The sequence below is a fragment of the Drosophila virilis genome, chromosome 5, assembly GCF_030788295.1.
Source record: "Drosophila virilis strain 15010-1051.87 chromosome 5, Dvir_AGI_RSII-ME, whole genome shotgun sequence".
NCBI lineage: Eukaryota > Metazoa > Arthropoda > Insecta > Diptera > Drosophilidae > Drosophila > Drosophila virilis.
In genome coordinates this window covers 16,443,938-16,464,325 of record NC_091547.1, presented here as the reverse complement: position 1 = coordinate 16,464,325, position 20,388 = coordinate 16,443,938, and the positions used below count along the sequence as shown (strand labels likewise).

Below are 20,388 nucleotides of genomic sequence, written 5' to 3'. Positions count from 1 at the left end.
GATATTCCAAAAGGGACGAACAGGAATTCATATTGCCCTGCACTTGTTACAAATGATGTAAATTTTCTCGAATTTGGCTCAATTGGAACATGAAAAAATCCGTTTGCGAGATCAAGTGTAGTAAACACACTTTGGCCCTGCAATCTCTCAATCACATCGTCTATTAAGGGCATTGGAAAATTGTCCCTCGCGATCTTTTCGTTTAAACGCCTGTAGTCACAGCACAATCTTTTGGTACCATCTTTTTTCGGAACGAGGACAACAGGAGATGCATACTCCGATGTACTTGGCTGTATGATCTTTTCTTCTAGCCAAGTTTTGATTTGCGAATCGACAATAGACTTGTCCGCATGTGATATGCGCCTTGGGCGTTCGAAAACTGGACGCTCATCATTTAACAAAATTTTCATTTCAATTGGACATTTCTTCTTCATTTCAGGTGAATAGTTTTTAATTATTGCTTGAACTGCGTCTGCAACAGGTTTTTCTAAGTGATGTAGATCGATCTCAGCCTCCTGATTTTCTGCAAAAAAACATACATCTTTGAATTCTTGTAAAAGCTCTATGTCTGGCTTCTTATTTTCGACAGTATCTTCTGTTATTGTTGATGTCTTGTCAATTACTCTCTCGTTTGCATTGTCCTTCACTTTGGGTCGAAATTCTACGAAATTTTCCGATACTATTAAGTCCGCTTGCTTCAATACGCTGTTTCCTATTACAGCTGAGTATTGGATGTCGTCTCTGCTCGTAACATGAAAGGTTATATCCAGTAAGATACCATCAACTTCGACTTGAGTGACAAAGCTTCCCAGTGTATTTAGCTCACTATTACAGATACCAACAAGACACTGTTTTTCATTATTCAGTTCAACTTTTCCTAGCTCTTTAAGGATATCATCGCGTATCAGACAGAGGTCACAGCCTGTATCGATTAATGCAGAGAAGCATATGTTCTTACAAGACAACTCCTTAAAAATGCATTTTCCACTACTGTTGGCCTTGTTTATCATCGTGTTCGCATTTTGGCCTTCTTTCTTCTCCACTGCACGCGATCCTGAACAGTTAGCTGCCTTATGCCCTGGTTGAGCACACTTGTAACATTTTATTGGCTGTCTACATTCTCTGGCTAGATGTGATGGATCGCCGCATTTGAAACATTTCTTAATTCGTTCTTTATTCAAGTCAGGTTTCTTTTCTTCGGTATCGTTATGCATCCTACCCGTATTAGACGCTTGAGGGCGACTACTACGGATTTTCTCATATACCTTGATTTGTTCTTTTAGTTGCTGCAGAGTCTTGGCCTGATACAGATTACTTTTGTTACTCCTCGAGTCAGGTATTCCCTCAATAAAATATTCTATCAGGCTTGAGTCATCCAGGTTAAGAGGTCCGCCAATTTCCATAAGGCTATACAGATATTCTATATAATCTTCACCTTGACGCTTACGCCTATTCCGCAACATGCGGTGGACGTCTATTGATGAAACTACCGTCCCAAATTCTTCCAATAGCGCTTGCTTTAAAGATATCCAATCTGAAATTCCATGCTGACTGCGCACGAATAATTTTGCTGCACCTTTTAGTAATTGCTTTGAGTAAATAAATTTCTGAAGGTCGTTCCACTGCACTGCCAAAGCGTTATCTTCAAATTCATGAATCCATTTTTCAACAGCTGGTTGATTTGACCCATTGAATTGCGAGAGTGAATCTTCAATGTCGCGTAATGTAAACGTTGTTCGGACTATCTGCATTGGTGAGCTTTGACGGGTATGAGCCGACCCAGCATCGTCATACTCAGATTCATTATCGTCAACCTGCAACCCATAATATTCTAAAAGTCGGTCTTGCAAAGTTTGCTTTCTACCTGTTGTTACCAAACTAAGTGCCGATAACTTTTCTTTTAATTCGTTAACTCTTAACGCCAAAATTTCGTCTCTGTTCATTTTGTTATCGTCGTTGCTCGCTTTTCACAATGCTTAAAATTGAATCTTACAAATAAACAATTCAATGTACTTAACTTAATGGTATAAGTAATTAAACTCTTATGAATCAAATTTTAGTTTTTTTTTTCAGCAACTTTAGAAATTATTAAATTATTATATTCGTCTGTCTTAACTTATACTTTCACTTTGTGTTTGCTTACACTTAATTTCTTCTTTGTTATAATTTGATTCTTTGAAAATTTTTTACTGATTTAACACTCTTTACTCAACAACTAGTTAATTATTTTCATATAATGACGAAATAACATACTCTGTTGTTGATCTGTAACTTGATACACCCTGTGATCATCGTTGTCGTGTTGAAGCACGTTCCAGTCACACGCTCTTTTATTGAAAGATTCCGCGCTCTTCGCTCTTCGCCTCTTTGATCTGCAACTTCTTATTTCATCACGAAGTGAAAATTTTGCGCTATCCAGCCTTTGCTACGCAGAATTTAAAACATCGCCTTCTCGCTTGCGCTTATCGACCACTGTCACGCAATACACGACTGTTTGTCTCGCTCTTACTAGAGCTCTCTAGGCATACTTCGCCGCTGTCGCCATTAATCCTAGACGATTCTTGACTTTTTCCATTTTTTCCAGGGCATACGAATTTTAATGAATTTTCATGCACCCGCTTCGTTTTATGCTCCGATTAATAGTCTTGCATACGTTTGTACTCGTTAATCAATTTACGAATTTCACAATTTCTGTCTATCCCACTTCTGACACCAAATTTGTAGGGATGACCATTTGATGGCCTTCACAAGCACTTGAGTTCTTTATGTTCATATTATTTTATTTAGAGAAATTGGTGAACAAGCGTAAACTTATGATTATTGTACATTTTCCGACATGTATTTCAAAGACAACGAGCAACAGCGAACACATCTTTTCATTGACCCTTCTAGCTTACAACTGAGCTTCTCCTTCTTGTATTTTTATCGATAAATCTATCGTTGATTAAATATCCATAGCAGGGTTGCATATGATAAGTGATTTTATATTACCAAATGAGTATAATGCCAACATTATACTCGCCTGTTTAATTTAACTGATTGTAAGTTCGACCACTCCTAGTTCTGTTTCCAACTCCTACATGTATATGCAAGAGGGGTTGGGGAGGCACCTCGTAATGACACTAAATGAGTTGTAGCCAACCGGAGACGGGGCCTGGGCTTGGCCTCTGTTTTTCTCGTCGTTGTCGTTGTCGTTGTCATTGTCGTCGCAAAACCTGTCAAGTTGTGCAGTTTTGTTGCTGTTGTTGTTGTTGTTGTTGCTTTTGTTGGTTAATTGCCGCAGGAAATGTTCTTGCTGTGGTAGTTGCAGTTGGTCAACTGTCTCTCTTGGTCTTTGGTCTTAATTGCTTGAACTTTGGGCCAAGTTAATGCAGCCCTATGCAAATTGAAGCGCGCCCTCAACACCAACAATAACGAATGACTAACTTGCAACTGCGGGTGGTCACTGCATTGCGTTTCCGTTGTTACCAAATCATATCCAATGGATAGCTCTATTTTATGCAGATGTGTATATATGTATATATATATTGATTTGTAGTTCATTTCGTGCCCAAGTCCAACGGAAATTGAGCTCGTTTCAAGACCGTGCAGCCTCGGCCCGGCTGTTGTGTACGACAAATAATCAATTAATCCATTGATGAAGTCCACGACAGCGACGTTTATTTGTTGAACCATTTGTAGGCACGTCTCACGCAGCGCTTGGATGTTTGCCTTTGCTGGTTCCTGTCTCGCACAGTGGCACAAAAACTAAGCAATCAATTATACATATTTTTATAAAAACACATTGTCTTTTTTTTAACCAGTTTAATTTAGCTTTGGCTTGTCTGGGAATTGAATTAAATGGAATGGAACTAATTGAACTTGTTTTGATTGGCAGTCAAGTTTCAAATAAGCTGAGAATTATGTGTTGCTTTCTGAATGTTAATTAATAGCAGTAGCTAAATTCCAATTTGAAATATGGAGTGACTTAAATTGATTTAAAAATGAGTTGCTAGTTCGGAAATAAAAATGTCATTAGAGATATATGAACCTGAATATTAATTTAACCTTTAGCGTTGGCATTCATTAGCACTTTTTATACATTAATAAATGAGTAATGCTTATGAGCTGCCTTATATTATATCCTAAGATTGGAGCTTGAATGTTTGAGTCCCTTAGGCAACTCATCTAATTATTTCATTAATTTAATATAGTTTTCAAGATTTTAGCTATTGCAAAGTTTTTTTTTAGCCCTATTTACAAGTTTTGTATGACCTAGTGACACTGTGCGTGCTTTTATAAGTATTACCTATGTAGATTGCTCTAATGCTGATTAGGTCGACGACAACACACACTTACACACGGACACACTCGAACACATACACAGCTAAGTAGTCGGTTCAATTTGGTATCGAACGTGGCCTGCTCTTTTCTTTAAGACATTTTAATGCTAATGAGCCGCAAGCTGGAGACCTACATCGTTTCGGTGTGGGTTGATATAGCGACACACAGACTGGCAACGGGCAGACCATGATGAAGACTGAGACACAGACGGACGGGCGGACAGACATGTCCATGTCTCAATGACAGTCTGAAAGTGCCCTGACACATACACCTACACACATGTGAGCCATGTGTGTGCGAAACAAATAAAAAAAAATAAGAAAAAAAAAAACAAGAAAAAATAAAATAAAAGTTGTTCCAAATTAGTGAGATGTGACTGGGCTGCGTCGTTGGGTCTTACGCTTAAGTAATGGTTATTTTATGTGTGGGCTGCGAAAAGTAGGTAACTGTAACGGTGACTGTGACTATGGCTGTGACTGGGCCGTGTGACAGGTCGATTCGTCGATTGCGTTGCCAATTGAACTAGGTGCTCGCTGCCGCCTGCTGCAGTTGCCAACTACGTGCGCAATTGTCGAACGTGCCGATTAACAATATGCGAATTTCCTCTTTCTCTTTTCTCCCAGTTGGCGTCACCTGCAGTGGCCAGGTAGTCACCCCATCGGCCGCCTCGCCCGCTGTGCAAAAGTTCCGCGTTACCCCTCACGATCTACAAATACTGGAGGGCACAGATACGCTGATGCGCTGTGAGGTGTCCTCGCGCGCCGGGAAGGTTCAATGGACAAAGGATGGCTTCGCGTTAGGTTTTTCAGCAGTAATTCCCGGTTTTCCGCGCTACTCGGTGTTGGTGGATGCCGCCCATGGCATATATAATTTGCAAATTAAGAACGCCACGCTCGAGGACGATGCTGAGTACCAGTGCCAGGTGGGCCCGGCTGCTGGCAACCCGGCTATTCGCGCCAATGCCAAACTCAGCATTGTGGCAGCACCCAGCAGCATTTCCATTGATGGCTATGCACGCAATGCCAAGGTGGAGGTCATCGAGAGTCAAAACCTAACGCTACAGTGCATCACGGAGAATGCTAATCCGGCGGCAGAGATTGTCTGGTATCAGGGCGAGACGCCGATGACTTTGGGTAAGGTTTTAGCTTTAGCGTGTCCATTTCGCCTTTTCTAACTTGGCTGCATCCTGCAGCGCCTATTGTCTCAATAAATCAAACATCGGCCAAGCGTTTCCGCACCAGCTCCACGTTGCATCTGCAGCCGCGCTCTGACGATGACTACAAGGAATTCTCCTGCGAGGCGCGACACAAGGCGCTGCCTCCGGATGTGCCGATGCGCGCTCAAGTACAGCTCTCTGTGCTATGTAAGTCAAGAAACCCCTATATTCTATTCGCCAGCAACTAAGTCTTCCTTCCACCACATCCCATCAGACCCACCTGGCCCGCCATTCTTTGAGGGTTACAGCCAAGGTGAGACTTTGCGTCGTGGCCAGGAGGTTCAAATCGCTTGTCGCAGTCGTGGTGGCAATCCTCCAGCACAGTTGGTTTGGTATCGCAATGGCGAGGTCATCAATTCACCGCAACGCACTTCGGGTCGCCTCTCGGAAAATGTGTACAAATTCACGGCCAATACATCGGATAATGGCGCCAATCTGGTCTGCGAGGCTAAAAACCTGCTGTCCAATACTCCGTTGCGTGCTGAACTTAATCTGACTGTCCTATGTAAGTTGCGCAGATTAGCTATAAGTCCCCAGTTGCCTGTAACACCAAGCACCTTCTATACAGACGCACCGAAGGATGTTTTCCTGAGCGGCGCTACCCATGCAAAAGTCGGTGACGCTGTAGAGCTGAACTGCGTGACAGCTCCCTCCAATCCTCCAGCGCGCATCAGCTGGTCCATGAATGGGCGTCCATTGAGTAACAGCACCTACAAGACGACAATCAGCGCTGATGGTGGCTGGGTGAGCAGCTCCAACATTACCTTGAATATCGATTCTCAGAGTCGAACCTTCATTACCGTTTGTCATGCGCTCAACGCGGAGCTCTCTCAGAATGTTGTGGGTTCGCACACGGTGAATGTTTTGTGTAAGTGAATCAGAAACCTAGGGTCAGTTACGCGCAATTTGCTTTAGCCGCTTCTGTTCAATAGATCCTCCCTCGCCTCCTCTACTGACCGGCTACAACGATGGTGACATTCTCATCTCCGGATCGATTTTAAAACTGCAATGTAGCTCCGCTGGTGGCAATCCACCTCCCGCTTTGCAATGGTACAAGAACGATAAGCGCTTGAATGCCGCCTCAAAGGTGACTGATAACAAAATCAGCTCTGAGCTTTCCTTGCTGGTGAATGCGTCCGATAACAATGCTATCTACAAATGTGAGGTTCAAAATGCGGCTATCGAGATACCATTATTCGCCACAAAGACCCTCGGCGTACACTGTAAGTAATTTGAATGACTCAAGCCGTTTGGGTTGGTTCCTCATCTATTGTGATTGCTTTGCCCATTTAGTTCCACCGGAGACAGTCAAAATAAGTGTTGCACCCAAGAACCTAGTGCCCGGCATACGAGCCAAACTCATCTGTGATTCCAGCTCGAGCAATCCACCCGCGAAAATCAGCTGGTGGAAGGATGGCATACCAGTGGAAGGACTCAATTTGGCCAATAGGCCTGGTCTCTGGGGCGGTTCGGTGTCCACACTGGAGATGCACGTGAACATTACCCAAGATCTCGATGGCTCCATCTATACCTGTCAAAGTCACAACGAAGTGCTACAGCGCAGCGTTCACGAGACCATCAGCCTGGACATACTCTGTAAGTGCCTCCCAGCAATCCAGTGACGATATATCTCATCTGAATAGCCACCTCTATCGTGAATAGTTCCTCCCAAGTTCGACGTTGCCCAGATTACCAGCTTTGTGGGCGTGGAAGGCGCACCACTACAAGTGGAACTACATGCCAGTGGTAATCCCATGTCCATTAGCTATACCTGGACCAAGGATGGCCTGCCCATTAGCAGCAACCCCTTGAGCGGCCAGCGTTTGATATCTGATGGACCTCGTCTCAATATAAGTCGCCTGAGCCGCAACGACGCAGGAGTCTATGTGTGCGAGGCACTCAACACACAAGGCACAGCCATGCTGGAGATTCAAGTGATTGTAGAATGTAAGTAGTCATAGGGTAGCCGTAGCCAAGGCGACCTCGATAAGTTGGCCAGTTGCTGATTTTGCTCTTCAATTAGATGCGCCCATTATTACCTCTGTCACAGAGGGTCAAAGCTTTGCATCTGGCGCACAGGCTGTCCTAGCCTGTCAAGTGCAAGCCCGCCCACTGGAAGCAGCCCATGTGCGTTGGTCACGACCTGGCTACGATTTGGCCACACGCACCACTTCCACATTTGAGAACAACACCGCACTATTGCACATTGATAATGTTCAGCGTGGGGATATTGGCAATTTTACTTGCACTGTGGACAATCAACGTGGACCAGCAGCCTCAAAGAGTGTTGTCCTTGTCGTACAGAGTAAGTAGCAGAGCATCTTCTGTGCAATCCTCGATAGCAGCTAACATTGAATACTTTATTGATTGCAGCATCCCCCGAGATTGATCACTCGCCCGCCTACACCCGCTTTGCAGCTCGCTTGGGCGTTCGGGCACAGCTCATCTGTCGTGCTTTGGCCTCGCCACAGCCCAGTTTCATTTGGCGTCGCCATGGAAAGGATCTCAAGATGCAGCGACGCAACAAATTCACGACCGTCGAGCGCCAGGTGGATCCGCTGCACTTTGAATCCGCTTTGCTCGTGGAGAGTACCTCGGCGGATGACTATGGACAGTACGAATGTGTCGTGCGTAATTCAATGGGTCAGGCCAGTACAACTCTGGAGTTTAGTAAGCCCACGCGACCGGATACTCCTCTGCAGCTGCGGGTGGGCAATGTCAGCGATACGAGCGTTGAGCTGATGTGGACACCTGGCTTTGACGGCGGCATGCAGGTGTATTATCGCGTGCGCTTCAAGCAGCAGGGTGAGGATAAATACAAGTATATGGACGCCAAGGTAGGCCAACAAAACATCACTCTGGAGGGTCTAAAGCCCGGCGGCACTTACTTCTACTCTGTGATGGCGCACAATGAGGCAGGCGGCAGCAAATTTCTGCCGGACATTAAGCTCACTCTAAGCAAGGGCTCTCAGCCGCATTCTGCGGAGTATACCGAAAAGGATGAGCTGCCCAATGTCATGATCATTGGCATTACTTCCGCGGCCATGGTGCTGTTGGTGTTGAATGCTGCACTTGTAGCCTGGTTTGTTATACGGAGGCAGAATAAGACACAAGGCGAAACGGAGCCCAGCAATGATGATGCCTACTCCAAGGATGACAATCAGTCTGTCTATAAGGTAAATAGGCTACAGCTAATAGCAAATATTGAACTGCAGACTGATTGGACTTATCCTAACCAGCTGCCCATCACTGCATTGCAGGCGGACGTGCAAAAGAAGGCGGCCGCTTCCACATATCTCGTCGAGAACGTGGACATCATACAGTCCACAGCATATCCACCCAAATACCAGGAGAGCTCTATGTGCACGCCACCCTATCCGCTGTGCAATCCAGATTTCACGCGCACCCTGCCCAATCCCAAGCGGCACAGTCAACGCAACAGTGCAACGGGCCTGATTGAGGGCATGCCCATGCGCGCCAAGGATGATCACATGTTGATCTCCAATGGCCTGTATATACCATCTCCATCGCCTGCCTCCTCGTTGGTCATCAAGGGCAGCTACATATCTTCGCCATCACCGGCGCCGCCAGCCGATGGCTCCTATTTCAATATGAGCGACAAATACATGTCCTATCCACCAGTGGTAAGTCTAAGATTTCATTTAAAATAGCTAATAGTTAGTTACAGAAATGGGACTATTTCTTTTCTATTATTTCTTATCTGAGAATAAATTTTCATTTAATAGAGCTAGATATAATAACTCTCTCGTTAAAAATAATTAAAATTGTTGACACTCATTGGTGGATTTTAGGTGTTTTATATTGGATTATTATATTAAATACCCAATCTTTTTCGCTTTTCTCCCTTCTTCTCATTAATTGATTCGACAGACCTACTAAACCATGCAGCACGTCAAAGACGAAAGACAACAAATACCAGCCAAACCCAGCTGGACTGATTGACATAACACATCACAAAACAAAGCCAACACCAAAATTAGAAACAACACCAACAACGGATATATAATGAAATTGAGATCGAGTCGATTTCAGTCAATAGGAGTTTTTGTTGATGCTTTTTGCTAGGGTTTGGTTGTTGCTGTTGCAAGTTTTTTGTTTTCTGTTTATAATTATTACTAAATGACGTTGATTATTATGGAGCGCAAATGGAGGAAACATGTTGAATGTATTTTGAGAAAAGACATTTGCATGCGGCGCTCGAAGGCTGTGATAAGTACCTGTATCCAAGGCTCTCCACTCCACTCCAACCGACTCGACACGACACGACTCGGCCAACCGCATCATGATACCCAGCACGCACATCAAAACTTGGATCCACATCAATCAATCGAAGCGATGCCGATGCCGATGCCGATGCTGATGGCGATGCCGATGCCGATGCCAATGGCAATGGATTAGCCTTTGGGGCAGGTGCGCAACCCACTCTACAAATGCTTGCCCCCTCTCATCATCAACCATCAACCGACAAACAACAACAAATACAACAACAACAACGACAAGAGAAGAAATAGAAGAAGAAGAAGAAGCAGCAGCATTAGTGGATACAAAACAACACTCAAATATTAATTTGTAGGCATTTTTCTCGATATTAAGTAGTAGCAATTACGATTTTTAGCATTTAGCGTAAATATTAACGAGTCTGTTGAGTCGTGACTCATTCTCATTAGCAGTTGTTCAAGTTTAAGCTCTAGACATACCAATATCTCAATATACCTTCGTATAAGCCCAACAGGCGCAACGATATTCAAAACAAAAAAAAAGCTAAAAAAAAAGAAAAACAAACGATTTGAAATCACAATAAAACAGAAGAAAATCCTTAAGTGTATTTCAATTATAAAAATATTTTTAAGCGCGACTTTCGTTAGATTTAAGAGCCAATTAAAAATAGTATAAGTACATACACATATACAAACACAAACATATATATGATATACCATATTTACACAAATCTAACGATTTTTTATCATGCATGACAATAAAATATATACATGATAAAATATGCGTAAACGCGCAAGCGCCAAAAATTATGTTAAATAAAAAACAGAAAAGGGAAATACAAACGCGGAAATTAAATAAAATGTTAAATAAACTTAGATTTCAGATCTTTGCATTTAAACAAGATAAGCATCTGTACTATATAAAATCAAATTAAAATAAATTATATATGTAATTAATGAAATTAATATTTAAAATATTTCACATCAAAGAAAAAACAAAATATTCAAATTGAAAAAAAAAATTACAAAAAAAAAACACCCACAACAAATTTTTGTAACTTCAAAGAAAAGTATTTGATTAAATAACTTACAAATTTTTAAAAATTAAAAATCTAAATATTCTTCCTCCCAACCTATTTATGGGATTTCTGTGGATGCCCGCTTAATATTTAACGCCCACTAATGGCCGCCTAGCCACCTGTTTCATTATACAACATGATTCGGCCGCAGAGCTCAAATTTGTCTATTGCCATCAATCAGCGCTTGGCTTTGTTCATCATTCTTGTGCCACCATTTTTGCTGTGAGCTCCATTAGGTAGGCGTGCCGGCTTACACCTTAAATGCTGCCTAATTGTTTTTGGGGCCAGACTTAACGGCGTCGGCTTTTTGCTTAGAAATTTTATTAATTAATAGCGTCGCTGTTTCGCTTAATTAATGACACATTTAATAATATTTATTTCTTAATTTATGGCGGCTGCATTAGCGGATCATAGAATTAGTCTGGGCCAGCTTTCACTGCCGCCAGAATTAAGTCATTTGCATACGATGTTGTCTACGCTAAGAGCATGTATTTATATGGAAATCTGTCTCTATATATAAAACTTTTTGTCCTTACTGACTGACCGACTGATTGACTGATTGGTGATCTATGCACTGCCCAAGCCGTAAGAGCTAGAAAGTTAGTTACCTTATGTGATAAAGTGACTAGTTATCTCGGGGTTTCGGGAAAGTCCTACCGCATGTTGTAAAAAAGCGCGAAACTTTTGGGCTTACCATCCCATCAGCCTCAAAACTTATCTAATGGGTGTTTTGTATTTTTTGGGAAATCTATTCCTCCTTGGTTGAAGTGGTGTAAATACGAATCCGCTTAAGTGACGTTTCGCGCTCAAATTTATATCCAAGGGTCTATGAAAAATCATTTGAGACATGTTTTAAATCAATGCGAAAGTGCGATTTAAAGATTTTTGGTGAAGTTGTAAGTTTTGTCCAATTTCATTTAATCTTATCAAAGCTCTACATGAGAACTAAATAAAAACGCGTTTCAGCGATTTCGGAAATTTCACCCGCAAACAGATCTTTGAGATATATATATATATATATATATATATATATATATATATATATATATATATATAAGACTGTATTTTCTGACTGATTGACAAACCGGTTGATAGACTGGTGATCGCCGCGCAGCACGAAGTTAAATTTTTTTTGTAATGGTTAACCTTAAAAAGGTATGAGTTTTTTTAGTTAACTGTTCGATTTATATGTGATAGTTTGTTTTCTCATAACAAATGCAGGCAAAAGTTATTTTATTATTTTCCAATTTCCCTGCTGCGCAGCAAATTAAAAAACGTATTTTTTCACGAATTCCAATAAAACTTCCATGTTACGAAAAAGTATCTAGTTATAATAGTTAGTGTAGGCCATCTAATAAACATTATACCTGCTCATATTCCCATTATAATGTTTTCTTTTGCATTTGCTCTCTCTGTCTCTCTCTCTACTTTATATGTTGCTTTAGTAATGTGTGTTTATAAAAGTCAGTTTCCCCCCTACTAAAAGACGGCATAAAATAATAAAGCGTGTATATGTAACATTTTTGAAAAAAACGTTGTGGTAGTTTGGACCTAAAAACGCAACTGTTACTAAAATTCAATATTTTTTTATTATAAAAAATGCAAATTAAATATTAAAATTTTTTTATTTTTCAATTTGCATATTTTAATTCTTTGTTTATGTATACATATATATATAGATTAATGCAGAGCAAATTGTTTATATCGCACAATTTGCACAAGAAGTGCTATTGTCCCATTTTGAGGAAGCAGGTCAACGCGTCCTAGATTCTGATTTAAATATTAATGAATAATAGTAACAAAATGTATTTTACTTTTCAATTGGCTACTTGTTATTTTGTTTGTAATTTGTTTACGCTATCCATTTTGTTGCTAAAAGTTCGTATTACACAAAAAACCGATTCGATTTGTTTTCTTTCATTTGATTTCTTTGTTTATTAAATCGAGTATTTGTTTATGCGTCGAGTCCGTAAAATGTCAGTTAATTAAAGTTGCAATTTCAAAAGGCTGCAATTGCAATTGCACAGAAATTTGATATGGGCATAATAGAATATGTTTCCATTACAAATAAAATAAAATAAATGTTATTTTAATTACCATGTTGCCTGCTGCCTGCTATTGCAGCGCCCTAGCCTAGTAGCCTATTATGGGAACCTATAATCTCGTTTAGATTGCCACTTGCTGCACTCAGAAGCAAACAGCAACAAAACAATTAAAATTAATTTTCAGCATGCTTTAAGTGCGTAGAACGAGTGTCAACAGTAACAGCAACAGCAACAGCAACAGCAACAACGACAAAAACAAGAACAGTATCAAAACAGAAACAATGCATAATTAAATACAGTGAATTCATTAAATTTTAATTAAAGCATTTGAACGGGCAATGGATTTTTATTTTACTCGACTTTACAATTGCAAAACAAGAGCAAGACGTAAAAAAAAGGATACGCCAGAAAGTCGATACTCTTACACTTTCCGACTCAGCAAGTCTATTGATTTGCTTTTATCTAAAAAAATGTATGCATGAAAGCAATTGTGATGTAATATGATGTAATATTAAAATGATTAAAATTATGATGCTGTATTTTATTTCGAATTCTAGCGTTTCCTGTTGGCCATTTCAATATATTTTTTATTAATTTAATTTGATACCATTAGCAATGATAATTAAAGCAAATATTTAAGCTCTCTATTATCCATTGGATTTAAGCAGCTATTAATTAAAAATTTACTTGTGTATAAATTTCTGCAGCTACGCGCTTGCCTTACCAAATCCGTGCTCTCATTGTAGTGTATTATAGAAGCTACATACGACGAGAGCCAAGAGGCAGCTAGTAAAGCCAACGGCGGCACGAAACGGAAAACTTCATTAAAAGTGGGCAGCAGTTGGCGGCAGCCGTTGCCAGCCAAGGCCATGAATTGTGGCAGGCGGCTGGGGGCAGGGAATTGGTGGGCTGTACATTCGCTTGGTTCTAGGCATGTTCTAAGCATGACTGCCAATGTGACGACGCCTGGCGCGGCTTCACTTCCTGTGCTTGTGCCTAGTCTCTGATGGCGAGGCCCAAACTACAAGCTGACTGCAATCGAACGCATAATCATATTTAATAAGCGCGTCGCAGTCAGCAAGTGAAAAGGCATCGTTCAGTGTTGCATCTTGGCCAGGTTCATGTGATGGCTGTCTGTTGTTGTTATTGTTGATGCAACAAGTGCGCCAGAACAAGGCACAGATGTGCAGAAAACCGGTTCACGATAGCTGCAACGCTTTAACGCAATTTGTTAACCTGGCTGACAAACTGTTGCCTGCTGCCTGTTGTTACTGCTGCCCGTCTGCCTGCCTGGCTCCTACTCTGCTGTTGCTGCTGCTGCTGATGCTGTAAAAAATAGGTGCGAGTGCAATTAAGAGCCTGCCTGACCAGTTCCGAGTACGAATACGAGTCGAATCCTGGCCGGCAGCGAGCACTTCATTCATAAAATTACGCGCATGTTGCGTGATGTTGACGCTAGATAAGAACCAGCCGCATCCACCGCATCCACCGCATCCATAGCACCAGCTGGAGCCAGAAGACCTGCCCAGTTAGGGCCAAAGCCAACCTGTTGACGTGCTGGCCAGTTGCGGAAAAATACTTATATATAGACTACTTAGATTTGAGCGAAGTTGACTTGGCTGACTGGCAGGAAAAGTGCAGCGGCATAAAAAACTCGCTTTTCTTGGTAATTAATGAAAGCTGCCATGGCTCAGGCTCAGCCCGATGCAAAGCCTGCTCTGAGGAAGAGGCAACAAATGGAGCTGGCTACTGTTGCCGGCAGTTATTAAAATGTTGCGATAAGTTTTGCCACGGTCCCGGGCCACATTTGTATGCAAAGTGCCAACAGTTTTTGATGATGCGACGCGCAGGAAGTTGTCGCTGAAAGTGATATTGAAAACTGCCCGCAGAATGGATTACTTCCTTTTGGACGCGGCCACAGCCGCTGCCAACCAATGTGCACTAGGCACCTGGGGAACTGCCAGACACGGTGTGAAATCCAACCGGAGATGAATCTGCTTACCTCGAAGAACACTAAAATGCGCTCCAACTTAGAGACAGCATGAGATCTAAGAGGATTTTGATGAAGATGAAACTGGAAATGGCAAGGCGGCTATGCTTTGAGATTTGTATTAGAAACAAAATGAAAAGCCGATTAGCAGAGTTTCTTTTAAGAGAATCATTTATAGACAAACGAAAACTATGATCTAAATCTAAATAGGAATACTTAAAGATTCTCAGAAATAACAAGCAAAATGTTGAGTTCTTGAACTGCATTACTTGGGTAGTTCGTAGGTCTAGAGCCTAAGCAATAAATATAATTTTCTTTCATTTGCGGCACTTGACGCACAACTCGAGCTTTTCTCACACCTCCCTCCACCGCATCCCAAGCAGTTGCAGAGTGCGAGGGTGGGTGTGGCGCCTGCAATGCCCGCATGCCTCGGCAATCAACTGCCACACCATTTAGCATCATTAAATTAGTAGGTCAAAACATCAGCTCAGGCCATAAAAAATGTCACAGCTTAGAGGAAAAATGCACTAGTACCAGGCTAAGGCGTGCGAAAGAGACAGAGCCAGCGGGCGAGAGAGAGAAAGGTGAATAAAGAGATAGAGAGAAAGATATTTAAAAATGTGGTAGCCAGTGAGTACTTGAAATGTGTTCTGTCAGCCCCAAGAAATGAAAAGTCAAGTTGGACTCATTACGGCTGACACCCCCAAAAAAGGCAGCAGTACAAAAGCTGCTTTTGGGACCCCGACATTTGTCAGTCAGTGTACATAATCTGTGACACAATCGTAAGTAGCATAATAATCTATGGCAGCAAAGAATATTTTCTCAGCGTATTCATGTGGCCTCAAGTGGCCAACGGCCAGAAAAATTGTCTTTGGGCAATTAGAACGTTTAAATATTTAAAAAGTTGATGCGTGTTTGCGGCAGTTATGTAATTTTCTAGATGCGCCGCAAAACCTAATGACAAATTTAATGCGCCACTCGTTTTGGGACCTGGGGGGCTGCCTCAGACTCATGTCGACAACCAAGCAAAACAAACAAACAAACGAGACAACGCAACACAACACATTGGGATGCCTCTGGAGTACGTTGGCGTGTGTGTGTGTGTCTGTGTCTGTATGTATGACCTTTAATAGGAGTTGGAGTCGCAGTCAAAGCCTGAGCTGGGGTCGGAGTTGGCGTTGGGACTCTGTTGTTGCATGTGGTCCCCATTTCAAGTGGCGAGTTGGTTTTTTAAAGTTATTAAAAAATTAAAGCAGAAAAACTGTAGCTGGCTTTTCATTCAAGTCCAAGGGGGGGTGCTGAACACATTATTCACTCATTAAAATCATCAGCTTAATAGCCTGAGCCGGCACAAAAAAAAGCGAAATTATATTTTTTACAAGCTGCTACAAAGAATTATTAACAAAAATTCTAGACAAGTTCACTTCATGCATACATAAATAATGCACTGCGGAGTGCCATAAGATGCAGAAAAAAACGCAAGCCATGAGACCTTGTGTTAAAATAGCACGGGAAAACAGACGTATGAAGCAGACGCTGTGGGGCTCGAACTTGTCGTGGATTGAGGATTAACTTGCAGCCTAGACGCCAAGCATAGTACGCTACACAGGAAGATTAGATGTGTTTTTGTGAAAATATAAAAAAATTATCTAAAAATATAAATGTGTTTCAGTCTGTCCAAAATGATATAAATATTTAAATAGAGTTGTTATTGAACTAAAATATTTGTTAGTAAATTGTTTTTTGTTTTCCCCAGAATAGAATAATTAAAAAATCCAATTATCTTTTATTTGTGTTTCTTGTAATCCAATCTACAACCAAATTGAAAAAGAATAATAATTTTGCTAGGCATCTAAGTGCATTTATATATATCCATTTAAAAATTAATTATTTTTATAACATTACTGCACTTAATTTTTCGTGATGACAATTTAGCTACTGATATTTATTATTTTCGCTAAGCTTTTGGTTATGTGTACCATGTGAAACAATTCAATATTTGTATTAAATTAGTGCAATTATTTATGGTTTTTGCCAGTTGAATGCTATTATCGCATAATAACCTGCAGCTTTTGATTATTAAACATTTGTTTACCTATGCATTTGTAATTCTTTACATTTTACTCTGTTTAGAAATACGCTTAAATAAACATATGCAACTATTTATGTAGGCATAGAAATAGAGAGATGCTTAAATCTAAGCGTATACCAGTGCGTATTTGGTTTATTTATTAATTGATTGTCTATATGTGTATTTTACACAAATAGAGTGATGCGGATATTTTGTTATTTTAAAATAAAATAAATTATTTGTTTGAGCTATGTGCTAAAATGTGCTAATTTACAACCGAACGACCTCTGAACTTTTATCAAATTTAATGAGCTTGATGTTGCTGAGCTGGAGGCAAGCACAAAGCGCTGCTCATCCATTTTAACAAGCCAAATGATTTGTTATGGCTTGGCACAAACAGCGCCTGGCCATCCGTAAGACCGTCCCAAAATGGCCATTGCAGTGCAACCATAAAAAAGATGAAGCGATTTGCAGCCACTGTTGTAATTGTGCCGCTTAGCCGAGCGCCGCAGTCGCTGTCGCAGTCGCAGTCACTGCCGACGTCAACGTCCGCGCAGTGAATCAAAAGCTGAGGAAAAAGAAAAACGGCAGCGCTACAAGTACGCGAGTACATAAACTTTTGCGAGTGCCTATATAAACATGTAGATACATACATACTCGCCGCACGAAGTGCTGCAGATACAGATGTGAGGCAAGAAGTACGAAAATTTTCGCCTTACCGCAGACACAACTGACGAACTGACTGCAGATGGTGATGGCAAAAGGGAGAGGGGATAAGGGTTTCCAACTGGGATGGGATGTGGTGGAGGGAGCTGGCATCGGTGCTGGGTATCAACGAACGAATGAGTGAGCGAGTATCTTGGGAATCGTCACAGGCCTGAGAATAATTAATTCCCACGAATTAATGTGCACGGCACCAACAGCAACAGCACCAGCACCAGCAAAAGCAACAGCAACCAGAACAGCAACAAAAACAGCAATAGCAACAGCAACAATAACAAGTGCTTTGCCTTGGTGAGGTGTCTTTAAGGAAGCAGGCGGCTCAGCCGTGGCACAAGTGTAGCAGCGGCTGTATCTCAATCTCGTTGCCGAGCTGCTACAAGTTGAAGCTTAAGTTACTTTGCCTTTGCCAGCACGAAGAAATTAATATCTGTGATGCAGCAGCAACAGAGGAGACGCTTTTTGGCATCGCTTTACCTGCCACAGTTGCTACAAATTACACGCAGCTTGAGAAACTGCCAAACTGCCTGTCCCCCCCCCCCCCCCCCCTCGACCACTCCACCTGCTGAATCACTTGAATGTATTTAGTCACCTTAATGAATTCTACACATGATGTACTGGGAATTTGCGACAAAAGCCTGCACAGATTTGCCAGCAAAATGTTGCACAGAGCTATCAAAGTTTCCACAGGTAGCGTCGGCAACCCTTAACGTAATCACCCCACCCCAGCTAACAATTTCCCATTTCCCCGGCCTAGTTACAGATACTTTATAATTTTATGCGAAACGTCGTCGACGTCATGTGTTTAACATTTCTTCTCCCTTTTTTTTTCTTTGGTCTGAAAATGACGGAAGTGCTATAAACTGGGAAGGCAACCGAAATACTGAAAACTGTGAATGGTGACTGTGAAACAGTTTTATCATGACATTTACCATATTATCTGATCTTTTTTCAAATCTTTCTTGGTTAAAAAAAAGTTTTTAATTTTTATTTTTGTGTCAAATTTACATATTTACTTATATATGATGTTTGAATTTGTAAGTCGACTGACAAGGTCTCTATTTACACCGATTTCTGACTAGATGCATGGATTTAATTAACAAACGGTGTTTATTTATGTATGTTAAAGCCTCTTGTCTTAGCCCTGTCGGCTGTCCGGTTTACTGACTAGAACATATATAATATTTTTTCCAGCATAAGTTTTTCACCCACGCTCCACTGTTAACATTCCCAGCCTGCTTCTTTGTGTTTCCTTTTCTTTTAAGCATTCTTAAACGTTCCTTATGAAGTCACTGTTACCTGGCATCACCAGCGCCAAGGAGCCTTTTTCTTGGTCTATATTAAATAATTATAATTTTAATTAAAATAGATTAAAGCGGTGTTGTGTGCTTGAGCGACTTGTGAGATGATTAAGTAAAAAGGCAGACAGCCAGGAGCGCCAGGAGCCTACTGCTGCCACAAATGGAAGAGGAAGTGGGAAGGAAAAGGTGCTGCAAGGAGCTATAGAATCTGCAGCAGCAGGTAAGCCTTAGCCGTCGCAGGCGGATGAAAAAACACAAATCACTTCAAGTTGTTGATGTTGCTGTTGAGATTATGACGATGATGAAAAGCGCGCGCTGCTTTTCCTATACATAAAGTATAAGAAAAGCCAAAAACAACAATAACAAGAACAACAACAAAGTGCTTGCGGGGAGAACGGAAATGGGCCTCGAGGCGAAAGTCGGGATTACAAAGTGAAAAACTTTGGCGGCTAGGCGTTGATGAGTGCTTGTTGGGTCCGCTTTGGTGGTAACACGCAGAATCTAAAGTTGGTATGCATATAATTAGAATTAGAACAGACTGCGCCAGAGACTTCCAAATGTAATATATATAGGCAGGCACAACCGTATTAGGTGTGTTTGATTATAAACAATCTAATCCGCACTAATGAATTTTCCATTTTTCCAAATACTTTAAGTCATCTCCAATTGCCGCGGATTATCATTCATCTATCATACTCTTTGGGCATATTTGGTAGGCTCAGATTCAATTACTTCTGCACAACCGCAATAATTGCTGAAACACAATATCTCGCCCTAATAGGCAAATCCTCGTTGAGGCTGTCGCATCAAAGTCAAGGGCAACTACTGTTACTGTAAATCTCTCAACAATATCCCTTTCAAGTGGCCTGGCCACATCCTCGCCCGATTGTCGCCAAAATCCAAATCCAAGCCTGAGACACAAGAAGAACACAAAACCCAAATAAAAGAAAGAAAAAATAAAAACAAAAAACACAATCTGACTTCCGCTTTGGCCTTTGGCTGAACTTCAGGTCAAGCCACACACACACACAGGACAGTCGGGACAGCCCGACTCAGGATCAGGCTTGCAACTTGATCGCTGCTCAATGTTGACAAATTAATGTGGCAGCGGCTGTTGGGCAGAGGCCTTCGTTAGATAACCTTGTCTTGAAACTCGATGCGGCTTACTTGAAATACGAAATACTCGAGACGAGCTTGCCCTGCCTTTAGATGATGTGTTGATATTTGAATTCAAACAAATGGCCCGACCGTTGACATTATACTCATAAATAATGCCGATTGGCCGGCGGTTTGGTGTCCTTGTGCGTGTGTGTCTGTGTGTGCCACAGTTTGTTTGTTGTCTGTAGCTCGACACCAACACCTCAGAGGCAGTAATTAGCTCGGGTCGTAGTCAACGTACTCATCG

The 20,388-nt window shown here is 41.5% G+C and overlaps 1 protein-coding gene across 2 annotated transcripts in view; it reads left to right on the top strand.

Moving 5' to 3' along the window:
- The window catches only part of hbs (hibris), a 30,092-nt gene extending 19,683 nt beyond the window's left edge, over positions 1–10,409 (top strand). Inside the window, exons 2-12 of one of the 2 annotated variants that reach the window (XM_015174332.3) lie at positions 4,947–5,456; positions 5,516–5,686; positions 5,754–6,044; positions 6,108–6,407; positions 6,472–6,762; positions 6,833–7,135; positions 7,202–7,486; positions 7,563–7,844; positions 7,913–8,715; positions 8,800–9,183; positions 9,431–10,409. In XM_015174332.3, the coding sequence (XP_015029818.1) occupies positions 4,947–5,456; positions 5,516–5,686; positions 5,754–6,044; positions 6,108–6,407; positions 6,472–6,762; positions 6,833–7,135; positions 7,202–7,486; positions 7,563–7,844; positions 7,913–8,715; positions 8,800–9,183; positions 9,431–9,439 (3,629 nt within the window). In that variant the 3' untranslated portion in view covers positions 9,440–10,409. Of the gene's footprint in view, positions 1–4,946; positions 5,457–5,515; positions 5,687–5,753; positions 6,045–6,107; positions 6,408–6,471; positions 6,763–6,832; positions 7,136–7,201; positions 7,487–7,562; positions 7,845–7,912; positions 8,716–8,778; positions 9,184–9,430 lie in introns of both variants that reach the window. The other variant, XM_002049649.4, reaches the window with a different exon arrangement.
- Positions 10,410–20,388: the final 9,979 nt, after the last annotated feature.